Source organism: Ahaetulla prasina, chromosome 3 (assembly GCF_028640845.1).
Source record: "Ahaetulla prasina isolate Xishuangbanna chromosome 3, ASM2864084v1, whole genome shotgun sequence".
NCBI classification, from domain to species: domain Eukaryota; kingdom Metazoa; phylum Chordata; class Lepidosauria; order Squamata; family Colubridae; genus Ahaetulla; species Ahaetulla prasina.
The window spans coordinates 30,342,227-30,360,101 of record NC_080541.1 but is presented as its reverse complement, the minus strand read 5'-3'; the positions used below and the strand labels follow the sequence as shown (position 1 = coordinate 30,360,101).

Sequence of the window (17,875 nt, the reverse complement as noted above, 5' to 3'; positions counted from 1 at the left end):
CCCTACTGTTTATATACAGTAGCTGTCCTAGCAATATTGGTGGAGGTGTGGTTTTCTCCTTGGCAATTCCTTGATCTAGGTATTGCTTTCTGCTTGACTGTCTGATGTTAACCTCTGTTTATCTGGGTTCTGGCTGAAGGAGATGATACGTTCTGATCTCTTTGTTTATTTCTTTATATCTTTATATATGCCATTACCATTTTTTTTAAAAATTAACTATATGATAGCATAGCTGCTCAGCTACCCCTGTGTTTTTAGGATTTCAGAAAGAGTTTTTTATTACATTTAGGCTGAAGGGGAAGGTCACTAGCAAAGGGATTCAGACAAGTAATGTTCTCTTCCAGATCTCTAACTAGGAGCAATTCTAAATCTAATAAAACATACCGAAAATGAATCTTTCTTCATCATCTATTCTGAATTCTACTTAGTGAAAACTTAAGAAAAAAGTACTGTAGGATAATATTAACTCTGCCTTATGCATTATTTAACATGCTATTCAAGTGAAAATCATATTAATATCTCTCCAGTAAAGTTGCTAAAGTGATATGATTTTGAAAGCCATTTGGTAACAAATAGAGCTATACTGTAGTATTGATTGTAAGTATAAAATGTTCTGGAAAAGAAAATTGGTCAATTCAGCAGGAACAGAATTATAATACTGTATAAGACTAATGATAGATTAGAATTGCCCATAAATTTGACCCTCAAGAGGGGGTCAAACACAAGCATTCAACAATCAAATAACTACTGCCTTAGAATATAAACGGGTTTTTAAATGATAATAAAATAGCTACTCCAAAGTTTTTTCTTAAATTACTACTTTGCCTCAGATATCATACACATTTTCTACTGAATACTGCAGTCAGAATTCAAAAGTTTTGTATAAGCAAAACAAAATTACAGCTTGGCATAACCAAAAAGCAGAATTGTGGAAATGCTTATGAGAACCAAGAGAACCTTAGCAATCAACCAGCAAGGCTTTTAACATCTGCTTTTAAAAGAGCAATTTATCTCATATAGCTTTATAAATTTTTTTCATACAAATGTTTTCTGATATTGACCCAGCTTTGGCAATTCTCTTACAGCCGGAAAGCTTTTAAACTACAAAAATGATTTTAATTTTTCGTTCTCACTGTACTGATTGTAATATTCTGTTTTAAATGTCATATTTTGTTTTACTACTATAAGGTGTCATATATTAAGCAAAAACGTAGGGTATAAATTTAATCATCATCATTTTCACTGACAGCATCTTGTCAGTTAGGCTGACTTAGCTGCAGATTCCTCTGTGAGTAAGCATCTCTAACAAACTGTCGCTAGCTTAGCAAAGTGTAGTCTGATATGTAAATGTATATGTTTTTATCTACAAAGAAGAAATTAAAGGAAGAAGATATGGGCTGATATTAGTTTCTTAATAGCTTCATTATCTGGCTTCTCCAAAAAACAGAATCCAGTGTTGACATGTCATGCTATCACTGAATAACAAGGCATAGATACCGTATTTTTCAGAATATAAGACGCACCTTAGTTTTTGGGGGAGGAAAATAAGAAAAAAGCTGATTGGCAGGTGGACTGGCCTCCCGGAATACCCACAATCAGCTGTTCCCAGAGGTGAATTTTAGCAACAGGTTCCTTGGTTGTGAGCTCTGTGCCTTGCTATTTTTGGCTTTTTTTTTTTCCTTTGAAACTCTGTTTCAGAAAAAACTTTTTTCTGCCTCTGAAAGCTTTTTCTGCCTCAGAGCTTCAGGAAAAAAGCCTCTGAAGCTCCGTTTGGGAGCTTTTTTTTCTGAAGCGCCGTTTGGGGCTTTTTTTCTGAAGTGCCGTTTGGGACTTTTTTTTTCTGAAGCTCTGTTTGTGATGCTTTTTTCAGCCTCTGAAACCTCCGTTTGAGAAGCTGGGTGGGGCTACATTAGGAGTATAAGACACACCCAGATTTTCAACCTCTTTTTTGGGGGGGGGAAAGGTGCATTTATACTCCAAAAAATACGGTATTTCTTTCCCCACATAGTTTCCAGACCTTATCAACAGGTACTCAAGGATGTGTTTATCAATACAGCAGCTATATTTATTTGCATAAGGATTTTTATTCCAATCTTCTAACTTTACACACTTATAGCTTAGAACAGGAGTGGGCAACTATGGCCTTTTTACGAACTGTGGATTTCAACTCCCACAATTCCTGAGCCAGCATGTCTGGCTCAGGAATTATGGGATTTGAAGTTTACATGTCACAAAGGGGCCTACCCGGCCTTAGAAGAATATGTGAGGTGACACTGTAAAAATCGCTTTGATATTCTAAAAGAAACAAAAACAGACTGAAAAACACCACTGCCAATGTGAGCATATTAAAACTATGAAATGCTTTTTAATGCTTCCTTTTTAAAGCCAGCAGTATATAAAATTCCCTAAATAAATTATGTGCAACTGAGGCATTAAATTATGTATCTCTAACACGAGAAATAATAAATTGCCTTAAATTAAGATCTGTTCTACCATTCAACTTGCTGAACTGCAGGACACCATACAAATCAAACTAACCAGTCTTTAAAAAAAGCTTATTAACAGCATTGATAAGCCATCTATGAAATGCACTGATGATTGTATGATTGTGTAGGGAGGGGGATTCTGGGGTTTTATATTGTTGGTTTTTTTAATCGTATATGCTACCTGGAGTTATAAATAAATAAATCTGGAAGCTAAATTTCTTATTATGATGTTAATAAACTAAGAAAAGGGGCATTTCAACAGACAAAAGGATGAAAACATAAGAAATGGATGATATGTAGTCCTTGACTTACACAATTAACCCCAACATTTCTGTTGCTAAGCAGGACAGTTCTTAAGTGAATTTTACCCCATTTTACAACTTTTCTTATCACAACTTTTAAGTGAATCACTGTTCTTAAATTAGTAACACGGTCATTAAGTGAATCTGGCTTCCCACTGACTTTGCTTGTCAGAAGGATACAAAAGATGATCACATGACTCCAGGATACTGCAACCTTCATAAATATGAGTCATTTGCCAAGTGTCTGAATTTTGATCACGTGACCATAGGGATGCTGCAACAGTTGTAAGTGTGAAAAAAAAATTCAGTGCTATTGTAACTTTGAATGGTCTCTAAGTGAATTGTTGTAAGTTAAGGACTACTTATATAATAATTGATCAAAAATAATATATTAATCAAGTAGAAAACCACTAGTTAGTAGAATCAGTAGTAGAATAATAACATGCTAAACCTCAGAGTGGCAATTCATACATTTATGTGTGTATTTTTTTTATTTAATCAATGGGAATCTCAAGGCAAGTCTCATATGGTTGTTTAGTCTTATATGGCTAAATATTATGCCACAGAAAATAAATCTTTGTCTAATCATAACCACATTAATTTCTTCCCCAGGCATTTCTTACCCTTCAAAACTATTATTCCACTTGTTTCCAAAAACACAATATTTAAACTGCAATAGATTTATTCTAAAAATATTAACATTAAGCTAATTCTCTGGTTTGCAAAAGTAATATAAAAGTGCCTTCCTGCTTCTTGTTTTAGTATAATCTTTTTTCTTCAACAATTACTATTTTAATAGACGTCTGCTTTAGAAAGTAATTGTGAAGAAATAAACAGGATATAAAGATTTATTTCTGTGTGCAGTATGCTTTGTTAAAGTATTTATTTCTAAGTCGTACATAATCTGTGGCACAAAAACAAACACTAATTGTGGGTTTATTTATTACATCTCAATGCTGCCTTACTCCTAAACATTAATCTATGCAATAGTTACATGTTTTTGAACCAAGTTATTCAGGCTCTTTTTTGACATTTTTTATTTGTAAACATTAGAAACTTGTTTCAGTAGGAATTGTTTAACAGAAACCTTTCAAAGTATACTGTAACTGTATCAAAATATGTACCTTCTTGTAACACAGAATTTTAAATTGAACAATAATACAGATGAGCTCCAGAATCCCTTACATTTCATGATTCTGTGTGGCGTCTTCCTGCACTAGGCAGTATTTTCAACTATATGATTCCTAAGGTTCCTTTCAACCCTCATATTTGACATATTCACTCCAATAGTAAAAGTAATAAAAAGCTGGCCTGATTTTGCCTTACCTATTCTTTTTGTTCTTTCTCCAAAATACCAATATTTTTTAGAAGAGAATGTTAATTTTTTATAAATATTGCAGAATGAATATCTACAAAACACTTATAAGAGCTTAAAATGTTTTGGTTTTTTTTGAGAAGGAAAAAGAAAACATTTCCCACACAAACCTCCAGGAAGGTAGGATTCACTGGCTGTATCATCACCATCGTCACCATCCTCATCATCACGACTCAACAAGTTGTTCACCGCAAGATTAACATCAAGATTTGTCCGTTGAAGCTCTCTGATAATTACACTTCTAGATTTTCCTTGTAAAACAACTTGTGCCTATGCAAAACAGAATGTATGCACACATTAAACTGAATAAATGATTCTCAAGACAATTCCAATTTACAAAAATAAAATATTCCCAAGAACTGAATGCTACAAATAGGTTAAAAAGTAAATACAAGTTCTTAGTGCAATTAAAATTGTGTCACAGAAAATGCAAGTGAACTGAAATGCAAAGAGGAACTTAAATCTGCCAGATCCCTTCCTGAGAGTTCCACCTGTCCCTACTCTCTCTACTTAAATTCCAACATGTCTGGTTGTGGTTAATCTCCAAATGAATGAGTTCTACCTAGCCATGTAATTAGCAGAATGGAGATGGAGAAGATTCAGATGAGAAGATTCCCCTACTCCATTTCATATAGAATCTGGTCAAGTCATCAAACAAAAAATCCCTCTTCCTTAGTCTAGTTCTAGGGTAGTGACAGCGAACCTTTTAGACACCCAATGCCCAAACTGCACGTGCATACATGCCCAAGCTGAAAGGTGTGAATGTGCGTGAACATGTGCATGTACAAACATGCACGCATGTGTGCGCGGACATGCATGCATGCGCAGCAGAAAACCAAAGACCAGCTGGCGGGAGGGAGGCGGGGCATCCCAACACTGGCAGCACAGAAGAGGTAAGATCTTTTTCTTTCGTGAGCTTCTGTTTTATCGTTTGCAGAGAAACAGATCACGAAAGAAACGCCACAAAGATCTGATATGGGGCAACGGCATGCATGCCAAGAGAGAGGGCTCTGCATGCCACCTCTGACACGCGTGCCATAGGTTCACCATCATGGTTCTAGGGAATGCTGCAGTTTATCATTAACTTGTAAGCATACAGCAAACAAAGAGATAAAGTGGTCAGAGAATGGGAGCAGGTATAGAACTATACCACATTCTGTACAGTTTTCCTTTATTAAGCACATAGCTTTAGAAATTATCATTGCCTTTTCTACTACCATTTGCAATTCAACTTGTATTTATTTTTCTACTCTTTACTGTGTTTTATTTCATAATATAAATATATTTTATAAAAATTTTGCCAACTTTTCCATTTGTTCATTTTTATGGCAACTATTCTTTTCAAGAGGAATTTCAGAGGCAAGGTAAGGATGCTGACTGCTGAAAATCAACAAGCGTTTGGAAAGAAGATATTCAATAAGAATTTTAATGGTCTCTTTCACTATAAATAGCCCAGAGTCATTTATACAGTGACTTAGAGGTAAAAGTAGTTGGGAAACATGCAACTGCCTGCTTCATTCTGAATCCTGGATATAAACCTCTTTGTCTTAGAAGATTTGCCATACATATACTCTTTACGACGAGAGTGTATAATTACAATAGCAATTATCTCTGGGAATACTGCAGTAAGAAGATATTTTCAAAAGCCTGAGTTATTGTCAAGCAAAACTAGTAGACATATTGTTCTGTTTCCCTCTCCCAATACTCCCAACAGAGTCAGTCAAAGGCCTTCTCTTCTACTTTATTTACATAGATAAATGTCCTGGCCACGTCTACCCACGGGCCTGCCAAGTCTCTGGAGATAACGAGGAAATTATAGATAAGGCCAGAATTACTCACGAATATATTCTTCCCTCCATTGATACAGTTTGCCCACGCAAATTCATTGCTTTGTCCAAGACAAAAAACCAGGAAGTCCCGCCTCCTATTTATAGTCTCTGCAGATGTCACTGCATGACCATCATTCCTTGGCTTTGTCCCAACGCTTCCTCTGCTGCGCACGCCTATCACGTCTGCGCAGTCTTGCATCACTCCAAAACTGTTCTTGGGGCGTTGCCAAATCAGAAGAAGGCTCAGGAGAATCAGGCCTTGCCGGCCCCTCCTCCTCCCTTTGAGTGGGTGCCAGGGAGGGAGAGGGCCCAAGAGAAGCAGGCTGTTGTGACCCAGGTTCCTGGACCCAGACTCCTGGACTCGGATGATTCAGAAAATGAGGGAGAAGACCTGGCAAGCCCTGCTTCTCTTGAGCCCTCTCCCTCCCTGGCACCCACTCAAAGGGAGGAGGAGGGGCCGGCACGGCCTGATTCTCCCGGGCCTTCTTCTGATTTGGCAACGCCCAAGAACAGTTTTGGAGTGACGCAAGATTACGAAGACTTGATCGACGGCGCAGCAGCGGAAGAGTTGGGACAAAGCCAAGTCATAATTGTCATGCAGTGACATCTGCAGAGACTATAAATAGGAGGCGGACTTCCTGGTTTTTGCCTTGCACAAAGCATTGAATTTGGCGCGAGCTAACTGTTTCATGGAGGGAAGAATATATTCGTGAGTAATTCTGGCCTTATCTATAATTTCCTCGTTATCTCCAGAAACTTGGCAGGCCCGTGGCAGACGTGGCCAGGACATGTATCTATGTAAATAAAAGGAAAAAAAAGGAAGGCCTCTGACGGACTCTTTGCTGGGAGTATTGGGGGAAGGGAAACAGAACATTTTGTCCAAGACCTGACTAAAACATCTTCCACCAAAGATGGATCAGCAGCAGGTACAGCAGCAGTTAGAGCAGCTACAGCGGCTAATCAACAGCTCCAGCAGCAAGTGGCTCACTTGGCAGGCCAACTTGCTGCCAGGAATGTGCCTGCAGCCCCCATCCTCCCACCTCCTCCTCGCCGCAAGTGCCCGATAACCGTGCGGATAAGTTTTCTGGGCAGCCTGAGATGTTCCCGACCTTCTTGGGACAGTGCCAGCTCTACATGGCTATGAGGCCAGAGGATTTCCCAGACGACCGGGCTAAGGTGGCCTTCGTGATTAACCTTCTTCCGGCTCGGCTGCTCGATGGGCCACGCCTCTTGCTCCAGGACAGCCCCTGCTGACGTACCAACTGTTGGACCGCATGCAATTCCATCAGGAAGGTCTGCGTTTCGGGAACAGGAGAATCCGGTGGTGCCAGAGGGAAGAGCCGCGGATGGTACCCCACATTGGCAAAGAACGGGGTCATCTGAGTAGAGGTGTGCTGAGAGTTGTTAAAAGCAAACTCCGCCAGGGACAGGTAATCGGCCCAGTTGTCCTGTTGCTGGTTGATGAAGCAACGGAGATACTGTTCCAGGATACCGATGACCTTCTCTGTACCCCCGTCGGTCTCCGGATGGTGCGATGACGACAGACACACCTGCATCTCCAACGCAGCCATCAGGCTCTTCCAGAAGCAAGCTGTGAACTGAACTCATGTCCGAAACCACCCTGTCCGGTAGACCATGGAGGCGGAAGATGTGCTGCAGAAGGGCCGTTTTTGCGGCTGTGGGCAGTTCGCGGCATGGGATGAAGTGTGCCATCTTGGTGAGCATGTCCACCACCACCAGCACCGTGGTGAACCCAGAGGACGGGGGCAGGTCCGTCAGGAAGTTCATGGAGATCGCCCCCCAGGGTCTGTCGGGAGTCGGCAAGGGCTGGAGGAGCCCGGGAGGGGCCCCCGTGGCGGCCTTGGCTTGCCGGCACAGTACGCAGGATGTCACGTAGGCATGTACATCATGCCGCACTCGGGGCCACCAAAAGGTCCGTGTCACCAGGTGGAGGGTCTTGAAGAACCCAAAATGTCCTGCTGCAGGGTTGTCGTGGCACTGGGTCATGACGAGGGCTCGGAGTGGTCCTGTGGGCACATATAATCGCCCCCGAAACTTGAGTAAGTCCTCCTCCAAGGTCCAAGGAGATGCGGGGCCCACCTCCGCTCTCCTTTGCTGCGACCAGGCGTCCTGGCGCTGCGCCTCTCGCACCTGGGCCCGCAAGTCCACTGGTTCCCGTGCTGCGGCCAAGGCTTCTGCCGGCAGCACTGTCCGTGGAGGAAGGGGGTCCTTGGCGCAGAGGTACTCTGGCTTGCGGGACAGGGCATCCGCCCTCCGGTTGTGACCGCTGGGAATGTAGGTCACGCGGAAGTTGAACCGGGCAAAAAACAACGACCACCGGATCTGCCGCTGGTTCAACTTCCGAGCTGTGGTGAGGTGCTCGAGATTCCGATGGTCCGTTCGGACCTCCACCTGATGTCGGGCCCCCTCCAGATGGTGTCGCCAAGCCTCGAATGCAGCCTTGATAGCCAGCAACTCTTTTTCCCAGATGGTGTAGTTGCGCTCGGAAGGATTGAGTTTCCGGGAGTAGTAAGCGCAGGGAAAAAGTGTGCCGCCATTCGTCGGAGCCTGTAGCAGCACCGCTCCCAGAGCCACATTGGACGCGTCCGTTTCCACCACAAAAGGCCGGAGCGGGTCGGGATGCCTCAGGACGGGTTCCGTGACGAAGGCTTTCTTGAGGGCTGTGAATGCTTCTTGCTGCGGGGACCCCACCGGAACAGGACCTTCTTCCTGAGGAGCTGGGTAAGTGGAGCCGTCAGTGTGGTGAAGCCCGGGATGAAGGTCCGGTAGTAGTTGGCGAAGCCCAGCAGGCGCTGAACATCCTTCACCCGACGAGGGGCTTCCCAGCTACACAAAGCTTCTACTTTACATGGGTCCATGGCTATGCCCTCGGGCGAGATGATATGCCCGAGGAATTCTATGGAAGTCCGGAAGAAGACACATTTCTCCAGCTTCGCATTGAGTTGTTGCTCCCGCAAGCGTTGCAGAACCAGACCGACGTGTCGAAGGTGGCTTTCCCTGGACCGGGAGTAAATCAGGATGTCGTTCAGGTAGATCACCACGAACTGATCCAACATGTCTCGGAACACGTCATTCATGAAGTGCTGGAAAACTGTGGGAGCGTTGGTCAATCCAAATGGCATGACAGTGTATTCATAGTGTCCGTATCGGGTGCCGAATGCTGTCTTCCATTTGTCTCCTTCTCGCATCCGCACCAGGTTGTAGGCCCCCCGGAGATCGAGCTTGGTGAAGATCGTGGCCTCCCGCAACCTCTCCAGCAGCTCTGGGATGAGCGGCAGGGGGTAGCGATTCCGCACCGTAATGGCGTTTAGCCAGCGGTAATCACAGCACAGGCGCAAGTCCCCTGTCTTCTTCACGAAGAGGACCGGGGCCGAGAGAGGGGACTTTGAAGGCCGGATGAACCCTCGGGCCAGATTTTTGTCCAGGAAGTCCCTGAGGGCGGCCAACTCGGGCTCCGACATGGAATACAGGCGTCCCACAGGCAGTGGTGCGTTGGGCAGAAGGTCCACGGGGCAATCATAGGGCCGATGCGGGGGTAGTTGGTCTGCCTCCTTCTCGCTGAACACGTCGGCGAAGTCCCTCAGCTCAGGAGGCAAGGTGATGGCAGCGGTGGGGACGTTCTGGCCGGCACAGGTGTGGCGGATGTGGTCGACGCACTGCAGACTCGGGAAAGAAATGGCGTTCCGCGACCAGGCCACCTGAGGATCGTGGGTCCAACCCAAGGACCAAGGGAAAATGAAGGTCCGCCGTGACATAAAACTGGATCGCCTCCTCATGGTCCCCAATAGCCAGGCGCAAAGGCTGGGTGGCGAATTTAATGGGGCCAGACACCAGTTCTCATCCATCAATTGTCTCTACCTGCATCGGAGGGTCCACCGGAACCACGGGGACCGCAAACTGGGTCACAAAGTCCTGGTCCATAAAGTTTGTTGTGGCCCCTGAGTCCACCAGCCCATGCGCCTGGAGCCTGTCCGACTGGTTCCCCAACCATATCTGTGTGTCCAGAATCAGATGCCGAGGGGGTCAGAGTCTACTTCCGCAACGTCCAGTGGGGGCTTAGTACGTGCCCGACCTAGGGTTTCCCCGAGGTCGGGCCTGCTCTGTTTCCCGATTGGTCACGCTGTGATTCGGGGACAGGCATGCGTGCCCCACTTTGCTTTCTGGGGCAAGAAGCGGCGAAGTGGCCGGGCTCCCCACAGTACAGGCACAATCCCCCTTGGCGCCTCCGGTTCCACTCCTGGGCTGTCAGGTGAGGTCTGGCCACTCCCAACTCCATGGGCTCTTCCGCAGCGGTTACAAAACGTGGGGTGACCCGGGGTGCTGGTGGCACAGGAAGTGGAGGTGCAGATGTCGACGGCGGGTCCAGGGGGGCGCGACGGGACGGTCGCCATTGCAGATGGGCGTCGAGGTGGAGACAAAGGGGCACCAAGTTGTTGAGGGTCCGTGGCGCCTCCACCCGGGCCAGCTCGTCTTGCAGTTCCTCTGAGAGTCCCTCCTGGAACGCGTCCACCAGCACTGAATCATTCCAGTCAGAGTCCTGGCACAAAACACGAAATTCGGCGATGTACTCCTGCAGGGGGCGTTTCCCTTGACGGAGTTCCTTAAGGCGCCTGGTTGCCGTCAGCATTCGAACGGGGTCCTCGTACATGGTGCGCAGGTGCTGCCAAAAACACTGTTGGTCCACCAGCAGGGGGCTGTCCTGGAGCAAGAGGGGCATGGCCCATCGAGCAGCCGAGCCGGAAAGAAGGTTAATCACGAAGGCCACCTTAGCCCGGTCGTCTGGGAAATCCTCTGGCCGCATAGCCATGTAGAGCTGGCACTGTCCCAAGAAGGTCGGGAACATCTCAGGCTGCCCAGAAAACTTATCCGGCACGGTTATCGGGCACTTGCGACGAGGAGGAGGAGTGGGAGGACGGGGGGGGGGGGCTGCAGGCACATTCCCGGCAGCAAGTTGGCCTGCCAAGTGAGCCACTTGCTGCTGGAGCTGTTGATTAGCCGCTTGTAGCTGCTGTAACTGCTGCTGTACCTGCTGCTGGTCCATCTTTGGTGGAAGATGGTTTAGTCGGGGTCTTGGACAAAATGTTCTATTTCCCTCCCCCAATACTCCCAACAAAGAATCAGTCAAAGGCCTTTTCTTCTACTTTATTTACATAGATAATGTCTTGGCCACGTCTACCCACGGGCCTGCCAAGTCTCTGGAGATAACGAGGAAATTGTAGATAAGGCCAGAATTACTCACGAATATATTCTTCCCTCCATTGATACAGTTTGCCCGCGCAAATTCATTGCTTTGTCCAAGACAAAAAACCAGGAAGTCCCGCCTCCTATTTATAGTCTCTGCAGATGTCACTGCATGACCATCATTCCTTGGCTTTGTCCCAACGCTTCCTCTGCTGCGCACGCCTATCACGTCTGCGCAGTCTTGCATCACTCCAAAACTGTTCTTGGGGCGTTGCCAAATCAGAAGAAGGCTCAGGAGAATCAGGCCTTGCCGGCCCCTCCTCCTCCCTTTGAGTGGGTGCCAGGGAGGGAGAGGGCCCAAGAGAAGCAGGCCTTGCCAGGTCTTCTCCCTCACTTTCTCAATCATCCAGGAGTCCGGGTCCAGGAACCTGGGTCACAACACATATCCTGAAAGATGCTAGTCTAATTTTCAATTGATTCCAATTCTGTCAATGGAAATTTCTTATTTTCAAAAGTGTGCATTTTATGTTCTTTAGAAAATGGTTAAAGTTCAGATATCTAGGCTTAGATTGTTATTATCTATTACAGTTTTAATTTACCTATCACACAAAGTTATTTCGACAGAATGACTTCCAGGTAATGTACTGCTTTTTTCTAAAACAGAAATTTTGTCTGTCATCAAGTAACTAAATTGATTTCAATCCATACTAAATATTAGTTCTTGAATTTACAATCCCAGTACTATTAGATGTCAGACTGAGAATAGAATAGAATAGAATAGAATTTTATTGGCCAAGTGTGATTGGACACACAAGGAATTTGTCTTGGTGCATATGCTCTCAGTGTACATAAAAGAAAAGATACGTTCATCAAGGTACAACATTTACAACACAATTGATGATCAATATATCAATATAAATCATAAGGATTGCCAGCAACAAGTTATAGTCATACAGTCATAAGTGGAAAGAGATTGGTGATGGGAACTATGAAACGATTAATAGTAGTGCAGATTCAGTAAATAGTCTGACAGTGTTGAGGGAATTATTTGTTTAGCAGAGTGATGGCCTTCGGGAAAAAACTGTTCTTGTGTCTAGTTGTTCTGGTGTGCAGTGCTCTATAGCGTCGTTTTGAGGGTAGGAGTTGAAACAGTTTATGTCCAGGATGCGAGGGGTCTGTAAATATTTTCACGGCCCTCTTCTTGATTCGTGCAGTATACAGGTCCTCAATGGAAGGCATTGAGGGAGAACAACTGATAAGCATATGCTGCATATCAAGCTAAATGAAAATGGCAGGCAGGCAAAAGAAACTGAACTCACTCACTTACTCTCTCTCTCTCTCCCCTCCCCCCTCCCCTCCCCCCCTCTCTGTCTCTCAGGGAGAGGGAGAGGGAGAGGGAGAGATAATGGAAAAAATTTAAAAACTATTCCATGACACAACCAATTTCTTTGTCACAGAAATTTTAAATACTTCATCCCAAGCGAGATTCATACCTGTGAAATGAGTTCTTCTGGGATAACAGATGCTGGAATCACCGGTTGTGGTTGACTACCCAGTAGACCAGATCCTCTGTCACGTCCAGTTCGAATAACTCGTGTTTGCCTTCGTGAATCTCTAGCTCCAGCTGATGATCTACCAGATGATCCTCCCCCACTTCCTCCCACACCCGAGCTCCATCGACTTCTGAAGAAAAGGAAAAAAAGCAAAGGATCAATGTTTCTGAATTATTTTTAAAGTTATCATGTATCTGAACTGAACTGTTCTCTCTCCATGAGACAGTCTGTTAATTCATGTTAACTCTGCAGTTTTGCCAAAGATTAGAAACACTGCAACACATTCTTTTTCCTTTGCTATCCACCATTCTCTGAGCACCGAGGGCTCCCTTCAGAGATGAAAATCCTTTGTTTCAATCAGTTCTGAAATTTGTTCAAAGTAACACTATACAATATTCATCCATCCATCAGACGATATGATTAACCCGTCACATGCAGATATGACACTGACTTTCACAATCCGAATATCAATCTACAAATAATTTAAAAACAATTACTTTAAATATAACATATGCTTAAATTTTTATCACATAAGCAGTTTTCTAGGCATAGATATTAAGAAATCTCACATTATCTCAGGAATATTCTTTTTCAGTGATTCTTTTAAAATGTTTATGAGTAAAAATGTAAAAAAGCATTGATGTTAACCAGGATTCATTTTAAATTGTTTTTACTGGCAGAACACATGCAAGATAAATCTATACTAGCAGCTGTTCATAACCACTATCTTTAAAACTGAGTGTTCTATTTTAGAACAACACAACAACGGAAGTTAAATATAAGTGATTCAAATGATTCTAGTTACAATTCTAACTAGAAATGCTATCATAAATCATTTATAAATCATGCTAGCTTTATTCAACAAAAAAAGCAACAATAAATTAGAACACAAAACAATACATATCTTCAAATATTTCTCCTAAAAAGCTTTCCAAGTGTATTTTTAATACTGGTATTGCATTGAAAAATATGCAGGACATATATTCACCTAAACACTTATCACAATTGAAGTAAAAAAATCTAAATTACCTATAATTAAAAATTAAAGTACAGGTAGCTGGCAAATTATGTCTATAATTGGGGCCAGAATTTATGTTAAGTAAGGCTGTAGTTACATAAGTCATGCTCGATTTTATAAGCTTTTTTGCCACGGTTATTGAGTGAATTACTGCAGCAAATAACACAGATGTTAAACAAATCCATTTTCCCCCATTGACTTTGCTTGTTGAAACTGGTGGGGAAAGTTGCAAATGGCGATCACATGACTCCGGGACTCTGCAATCATCATAAATACATGCCGGTTGCCAAGCACCTGAATTTTGATCATGTGACTGTGGGGATGCTGCAACGGTCATAAGTTCGAGGACCAATTGTAAGTCACTGTTTTCAGTGTCGTTATAACTTTGAAAGGTATTTAAACGAATGGTTGTAAGTCGAGGACTACTCGTAGATTTAATTTTTCTTCAAAATCTAAGTTTAATTGATGAAATATAAAATCTTTCTTAATAGCATTTAAAGAAAACTGCCTAAACCACCGCTGCATTGGAATGATCTTCATACATAACCTGTTTCCCTGAAAACAAGACATCCCCTGATAATAAGCCCAACTGGGCTTTTTAGCGCATGCGTTAAAATAAGCCTCTCCCCGAAAATAAACCCTCCCCGAAAATATTAACACACAGAGCTGGAAATCAGGTAAGACAGCAAGAGGAGCCTCATCTTGCTCCACGCACCCCAAAATAATAAGACCTCCCCAAAAATAAGGCCAAGCGATTATTTCGGGGTTCAAAAAATATAAGACAGGGTCTTATTTTCAGGAAAACATGGTATGGAGATGATGTTATGCGTATTCACACATAACCAAGGTAACCTTTTATAACCATGGTATACAAACAGGTTGCAGCCTCAACCCTATCAAAACTTACCCAAGGGTGTTGCCTGCCAGTCTGCCCAGAGTTTCAGAACCAGACAGAAACCATGGGGAATCACTAGTCCTGCCTGGCCTGGATGTCCTTCCTGCCCCTGAGCCACTGCTCAACTTTGAACTGAAAGTAAAAGATGGTAGATCAGTCACAATACAATCCCAAATGGGTTAAAAACAAGCCCTGGAATCCCAGGTTTAAATTCTCAGGGACTTAGTCTGGTAACACACCAGCTTAAGCAACACCCTTGGGGAATCTTCCGAACTTAGCTAAAGGATATGACAATCTAACAGGGACCAAGGAAAAGCATGCAAAGCATGCCAATACAGTTTTTATTAGAAAATGTTTTATTACAAAAGTAGTATTAACTGTCATGGTGAAACTATTCTGTATATATTCAATTGAATTACTATGCGTTAGATTATAAATTAACATAATCAAATTTCAGACTCCTGCTTTTAATCCCAGACTTGAATTAATGTCCCTATATCCTTTTAAAAACTCAGGATAAAAATATGGATTTAGAAAACATATCCTGGGAAGTGGTAACTTCATAAATGAAAATATAATGTCAATTCAGTTCTATTAAGACTATTCAATTCAGCAGTCAATGTTGGTTAGGACATCTAAATTGTTTTTAATATTTATGATTTATGTCTTTATTATTTCTATGCAAATAGATTCAAACTAATTTTAGCATCTATAAAATTATCATCAGAATGGTAAATTAAAAAAAAAATTTAAATTATCCCATGTTTATTTTCAATTCTGTTTAAACGTTACTCCAAATGAGTAACGTTTAAAAACAAAGTGGATTAAAATATTTGATACTTATCACAAATCAGAAAAAAGTAGCTCTTACCCATCGTTGTTATCAGGTTTACCCAATTCTAATCTGTCTGGCTGAACTAAAAAGCCAATTCTGCAGACTCTACCATCCTAAAATTGAAGAAACAGAGTGTCTATTAAACATTATTTTTAAATTGCATTATTAACATTTTTAGCAATTAAGTTGGTCTAACTTTGGAAAACTAAATTTAACTATACAACTAGGATATTTTAATTGCAGCCTAATGTGTGCAATTTACCTCAAGAAGAAATGCAGCATGATTTGGTCCCACTACACACTGTTTAATTGTTGCCTGTTCCAATATATTCAAAGGAGGATGGCTGAAAAAGAAGAAGAAAAAAATCCCATGAGTGAAACACTCTTGCTATAAGAAATCAAAGTAGTAGCTTGTGTTATAACATGAATTGCTATCTCAAAATTTATTTTCAATTGTTACATTTAAAAAACAAAGACACTTCTGGAAACTCTCTGTAAAGGTTTTTCACTGAAAACACATAAAAATGAACTACTGATTTTGGGATTTATTGTTTAGACGGTTTGTTTATCGGAAGATAGGACAGAGGAGTTGGTAATTGCTATGATTGTAACAGCCACAAGGAAGATTGCTTCTTTCGGTATCTTTCTTTCTCTTGCTTTTTTATTATTTACTTTTTCTTTTTTAGTGGAACTTCCAATAAATATTTTTAGCTGAACAACTAGATGAAGAACATACCTATTTTTAAATAAAGGGATATCGCTATCATCTTGTGTTTAGTCATATTTATTTTTTACAAACATCTGTCTTCATTTGTTATAGTGGAATTCAATATATCACAGGTATCTATATATCCACATACAGAACAAAAAAAGTTTTGAGATACAGTGGGTACAGGTCACATTATGGCAGTCCATTTTTAGATCTATTGAAATCAATCAAACCAAACCTTTGCTTTCCGAGTTGTAATCAGCCTGGAATCCAACAAAGAGTTTAACACAAACATACAGTCACATAGGTACACACAACTGCTTCTCCTTCATCCCCCAGTACCCACCCAATTAGGTACCTGAGTAGAAAAATAAGCTTGAAGATACCAAATTTACAAATTCAGAATTGAAACAGTAAAGATTCCTCACCTATTTAAGTTGTACTTGTTGAGCTTTTCTGAAACTTCTCTTAACCTGTAAGAGGAAACAATGCATATTTTAGCAAATATAAGCATGTATTAATCAAACACATTTTATATGCTTTCAGAAAGCTTACAAGTAGTACTCGACCTATGATCACAACTGAGATCAGGATTTCAGTCTCTAAGTGATGTGGTTTTATTTATTTATTTATTTATTTATTTATTTATTTGATTTTTATACCGCCCTTCTCCCGAAGGACTCAGGGCGGTGTACAGGCAAAATAAAACAGGTAATACAATGTACAATTTAAAATATGATTAAGAAACTTATTTTATAGTTAGCCTAAGAAGTTAAAATATATAATAGACTAAAACCCCATTTAAAATTATTAATAAAAAATTTAAAATTGATAAAATTCAAGCCAGCCCCGCGCGAATGAACAGATGTGTCTTCAGTTCACGACGAAAGGTCCGAAGGTCAGGAATTTGGCGTAAACCCGGGGGAAGCTCGTTCCAGAGTGTGGGAGCCCCCACCGAGAAGGACCTTCCCCTGGGGGCCGCCAGCCGACATTGTTTGGCGGATGGCACCCTGAGAAGTCCCTCTCTGTGAGAGCGTACGGGTCGGTGGGAGGCATGTGGTAACAGCAGGCGGTCCCGTAAGTACCCAGGCCCTAAGCCATGGAGCGCTTTAAAGGTCGTAACCAAAACCTTAAAGTGCACTCGAAAGGCCACAGGTAGCCAGTGCAGCCTGCGCAGGAGCGGTGTTACATGGGAGCTACGCCTAGCTCCCTCAATCACCCGCGCAGCTGCATTCTGGACTAACTGAAGCCTCCGAGTGCACCTCAAGGGGAGCCCCATGTAGAGAGCATTACAATAATCCAAGCGAGAGGTAACGAGCGCATGAGTGACTGTGCACAAGGCATCCCGATCAAGGAAGGGGCGCAACTGCCGAACCAGGCGAACCTGGTGGAAGGCCCTCCTGGAGACGGCCGTCAAATGATCTTCAAACGACAGCCGTTCATCCAGGAGGACACCTAAGTTGCGCACCCTATCCTTTGGGGCCAGTAACTCGCCTCCAACAGTCAGCTGCGGCTGCAGCTGACTGAATCGGGATGCCGGCATCCACAGCCACTCCGTCTTGGAGGGATTAAGCTTGAGCCTGTTTCTCCCCATCCAGACCCGTACGGCTTCCAAACACCGGGACAGCACTTCAACAGCTTCATTGGGGTGGCCCGGGGTGGAAAAGTACA

At 42.8% G+C, this 17,875-nt stretch overlaps 1 protein-coding gene across 1 annotated transcript in view; it reads right to left on the bottom strand.

Annotated features, from left to right (window-relative positions):
* The window catches only part of UBR5 (ubiquitin protein ligase E3 component n-recognin 5), a 99,149-nt gene that overhangs the window by 65,948 nt on the left and 15,326 nt on the right, over positions 1–17,875 (bottom strand). Inside the window, exons 2-7 of the mRNA XM_058175325.1 lie at positions 16,633–16,677; positions 15,758–15,839; positions 15,532–15,608; positions 14,673–14,792; positions 12,688–12,877; positions 4,274–4,433 (exon numbers count right to left, since the gene is read on the bottom strand). Of these exons, the coding sequence (XP_058031308.1) occupies positions 4,274–4,433; positions 12,688–12,877; positions 14,673–14,792; positions 15,532–15,608; positions 15,758–15,839; positions 16,633–16,677 (674 nt within the window). The remainder of the gene's footprint in view (positions 1–4,273; positions 4,434–12,687; positions 12,878–14,672; positions 14,793–15,531; positions 15,609–15,757; positions 15,840–16,632; positions 16,678–17,875) is intronic.